Source organism: Kryptolebias marmoratus, linkage group LG12 (genome assembly GCF_001649575.2).
Source record: "Kryptolebias marmoratus isolate JLee-2015 linkage group LG12, ASM164957v2, whole genome shotgun sequence".
NCBI lineage: Eukaryota > Metazoa > Chordata > Actinopteri > Cyprinodontiformes > Rivulidae > Kryptolebias > Kryptolebias marmoratus.
The window spans coordinates 1,149,238-1,153,612 of record NC_051441.1 but is presented as its reverse complement, the minus strand read 5'-3'; the positions used below and the strand labels follow the sequence as shown (position 1 = coordinate 1,153,612).

At 46.5% G+C, this 4,375-nt stretch overlaps 1 protein-coding gene across 1 annotated transcript in view; it reads left to right on the top strand.

The window, feature by feature from the left end:
- The window catches only part of gas7a (growth arrest-specific 7a), a 19,607-nt gene that overhangs the window by 995 nt on the left and 14,237 nt on the right, over window positions 1–4,375 (top strand). Inside the window, exon 2 of the mRNA XM_017428562.3 lies at window positions 3,785–3,874. Coding sequence (XP_017284051.1) covers window positions 3,785–3,874 — 90 coding nt within the window. The remainder of the gene's footprint in view (window positions 1–3,784; window positions 3,875–4,375) is intronic.

Here is a 4,375-nt window from a genome sequence, read left to right as displayed (position 1 = left end):
TTATGCAATCTCTTAATGTGGGGGGGTGGGGGGTAGACAGGTGGGTTTGTGTCGTACACTCGGTGGGCTCACTGACCCGCGAGAACCGTCACTGTGGACACTGTGAAATAAAATAAATAAATACACCAGAAGAGATGCTGCAAGTCCAGTTTCCATGGTGACGAAGGCAAAAGCACTGATTAACGGGAAACACTGACATGAGAGACGAGAGGAGACCCATTCAGATCTTCACTGATCACACACCGATTGGAAAAATAAAAATAAATAAATAAAAAGGTTGTTCCTCTCCTGGGAAGACCTGCATCGGACCTACGTCGGCTTACTGCCGGGGTCTGGACGGCAGGGACATTCTGTGCAGAAATCAGACTCGTTTTAAACGTTTCTTCACTGTAAAAACAAACTGCTCGCATTTAACCAATAAAATCAGTGCAACCATTTCCACCTTTTTTTATTTGCAGAGATTATAACCAAACTGTTAGAGCAGAAGTTACATTTCAACCTTTTTTTACACTAAAAAGGCTACGTTTTAGCTGTTAGTTAGCGTTGTTCCTCTTTATTTTTCTTCTTTTAGCTTCAACAGTTTCAGTCATTTCTCTCGTTTGTCGCTTTAAATAAAAAGTTGTCCTGTTTGTCAGACAACAGCAAACGTCTCGGTAGCTTCAGTTAACCAAAGTATGTTTCTTTGTTTCACATCTTTCTTTGCAAAAAAACCCAAAAAACATTAAACAGTTTCTCCCGTTTCATTTATCAGCTGTAAACAGATTTGCTCTGATGAGGAGGAAGTCGTTTTAGTTTTAATTACAGGACAATTCCTTATTTCAGGGGACAGTTGGTGACCTGTTGGTTAAATTTCATCTTTAGGTTGTATTAAATACATCATCTGTACGGGTAATTTTTGTCCCAAATCCCCTTTTTTACAGTGCAGGTGATAATGACTCGATCTCCCCCCCAGCCAGAGGTGTCTTTTTGTTCACCGCCTCACATTACACAACCCCCCTCCGTGGTTGTCATGGAGACGCACACGTCCGTGACTGATGGGAAAATGGACCCTTGCAGGATCCTTCACACATCGGAGAGAAAGCAGCTGCTCTGCAACCTTGTTCTCACCTTTCGGGACGTGTGACCACATCCCGGGTTTTAAATCAAACGTTCGCTCGACCGACTTGTTGCTATGCTGCGCGCGCCCGGCGGGGCGTCACCTGTTGGCGGGACTTTTGATTGGTCTGCGAGGAAACGGAGAGAGGCAGCATCGGCTTGTTTTGGTTTGTGGAAGGTGAATGTGTGAAGGAAGGGGGAGTTACCGCAAAAGTAATTTGTTGCTAAGCAACAGCATCCGACACCCTGATCTGATGAAATGTGCTGCTCGGAAATGGATGTTTGATCGACTGCAGAGACAGATGTTTTTACATTTCTCACGGATCATTTGTTCAGACTTCTTCCTTTATTCAGCAAAGAAGAAATAAATGTATAAAAACAGACCCAGGAATTCAAATCATGTCAGAGTTTTAGGCTATAATCATTTTATGGTTTGTGAATCCATTTCCTTCAAACCTTCAAAGTAAAGCTGTGCATGATCTCATGCATTACTGGAGGATGTCCTTCTTAGAGTATGTGCTGCTACTACACCAAACTTTAGCTCGATATGTGTAAATCTGACTGAGTTAAAGCCATTTTTGTGTCTTTTAAGCTCAGTTGGCTGCAGCAGCCATCTTGAATGAGGCTGACTCCAATCATTGATCAGTTACAGATGTGCATCCAGTGATTTCTGCCTCAAAGTTTCATTCAGATCTCTTCTGTGGTTCAGGATTTATTTTGCTAACAGACACACACGAGCACAAACATTATCTTCCACCTTTACCTTTTGGTGGCAGGTGATAAAAAGTAGAACAGGAAACAAAATAAGCGCCGTCTGTAGTCCAAACTCTCAGAGGGAGGGCTAGTGGGAACAAAATGTCCCAGTTCACCCAACAAAGCCACTTATCAGAAGCTGCTCGCAGCTCTCTTTTCTTTTTGGGGCTAAATTCAAACCTGAGACCTGGACTTTACCCGCACCTCGCCCCAGTCCTGCCTCGGAGACAGATTTACGACCCGCCGGATCTCAAAGGTAATCTGTATTAATATTTAATCCCAGCCCTGCAGCTCCTCGCTGAGCGGCGAGTTAACCGGACAGGCCCCCCGTAGATGGATGGTCTCATTCGGAGCGGGAGGTGAGAGGGAGGGAAACAACGCCGCTGATGGATGGCGAGCCGGCGGGATGGAAAATCAGGGTGATCTCTGAGGCAGGAAATGAGCACAGCGACTGTTAGTTTCCTGTCTGATTATCACCCAAAGGCAGAGGGAGAATGTTGGCCCGTGTCTGTGTGTGTATTCGTTTGTCTGGACTGTTAGCAAAATATCTCAAACAGATTTTATGGATTTACATCTGCGACTGATTTAAAGTGGCTGCCACAGCGAAGAGATCTCAGCCAATAGGAAAATGCTGAAACCTCAGTGATTTTTACAGATGTGGTGTGGTAGTAGCTGAGAGTGATGCACAGCACCCACCCTGAGCGCTAACAGACCAGCAGGCTCATACAGACACAGGCAATTACACGGTCGCCTGCCCCTCCTGGCAGCGGGGGATAAATATATCCTAACTCTGCACGTTTTCTTCGTACTGCTTTAAATGAACACTGAGATAAATAATCTGCAGTCGATCCCGTTATCATGTTTATTAAAAAGCAGGATGCAGACGTGCTCGCCTTTAATCTGGCTCGAGATGAATCAGTGGAATCTGTGACTGTGATGAAGCTTCCTCTGCAGGCCTGATGAGACGTTTGTTGTCCCCATCCCCTGCTCGATGCGCAGCAGCTGGACGTCCTGAATGCTCGCTGCAGAGTCGGGAGGACTGGACCCAAAAATAAACCAGATTCCAAAAACAGCCCTGGAGTTAAAGCGTGCAACAGCAGCTGAAGTCGAGCCGCTACGCTTCTGCATGTGTTGAACGGCGTCCGTGTGACACGTAAACGTGTCCCTGACTGGACTGTCCCTTTAACGTGTCCAACGGTTCCCCACTTGCCCGATTCGGCCATATTTGTTTACAGATCACGGCCTGCCTAACAGGTCAGTCCTGTGACTCGAGCTTTCAGCAGATTGTTTACGTTGAGCGCGTACCCGCATTTTAGAATATCATATCAACACATCTGGAGTGAATCCTTTCAGACTGCACCGTTTGATAAGGTTCAGGCCGACCTGCTTTATGTTTCATTTCATGGTTTGCTCCGTCCAGCAGCTCCTCGCCGTCAGCTGCAGCAGCTCGGTGGTGAAGCGGAGCTGTAAACGCAGCGAGTCTGGATGCTCCTGCAGCTCGTGGCACACACGCCAGGAAGGAGGGCTGGCAGATGCTGAGCGTTACATAATTGCAGCCATGGGAGTAATTGAAGAAGCTGCGGAGTCTGTATTCAGGCTGAGAGCTGCTGTGTTTATCTGCAGGAACACACACTCTTCAGTGTGTGACGTGTGTTTAATCCGAGGGCCGGATTACAGGAAGGCTTCTTCCTCCTGCCTGGATGCTGACTCAGCATCCAGGTTTCTATACTTTCTTCTGATTTTTACAACCAAACCATTGATCTGATTTAACCCTTTGTGCCCCAAAATGTCCTGCTTGATCAGGCGGAGTGAGCCGGGATGTTTTTTATACTTTTATTTAATTTTATTTACAAATGTTTACCCCATAGAAATGCATTATTGTCCATACATACTGTGTGGACAGACAGGAGTTCAGTTTACTGTCCTCTGTCCTCAGATCAACTCAGTGACCTTCCCTCTGCCTGGTGAAGGTCCGGAGCAGCAGCTCCTGAAGCCCAACGACTGGAGCTACTGCGATCATTTCTGGGTGAGCTCAGGTTTTTTGTGATGTGCTGTTTCTGGATCTGCGTCTGATCTTTACCTAAGAACACCTGACAACACCTAAGAACACCTGACAACACCTAAGAACACCTGACAACACCTGACAACACCTAAGAACACCTGACAACACCTAAGAACACCTGACAACACCTAAGAACACCTGACAACACCTAAGAACACCTGACAACATCTAAGAACACCTGAGAACACCTGACAACACCTGACAACACCTAAGAACACCTGACAACACCTGACAACACCTGACAACACCTGACAACACCTGACAACACCTTACCCTGGACAGGTCAAAGGTCAACAACCACTCAAACCTAGTGACAGTTTGGAGTTAAAGTTCTGGTTTTTGGTCTGTGGGAGGGAACCCCCTCCATGCAGGGGGAGAACATGTAACCTCCACCTTCTGCAGGAGGATAACATGTAACCTCCACCTTCTGCAGGGGGAGAACATGTAACCTCCACCTTCTGCAGG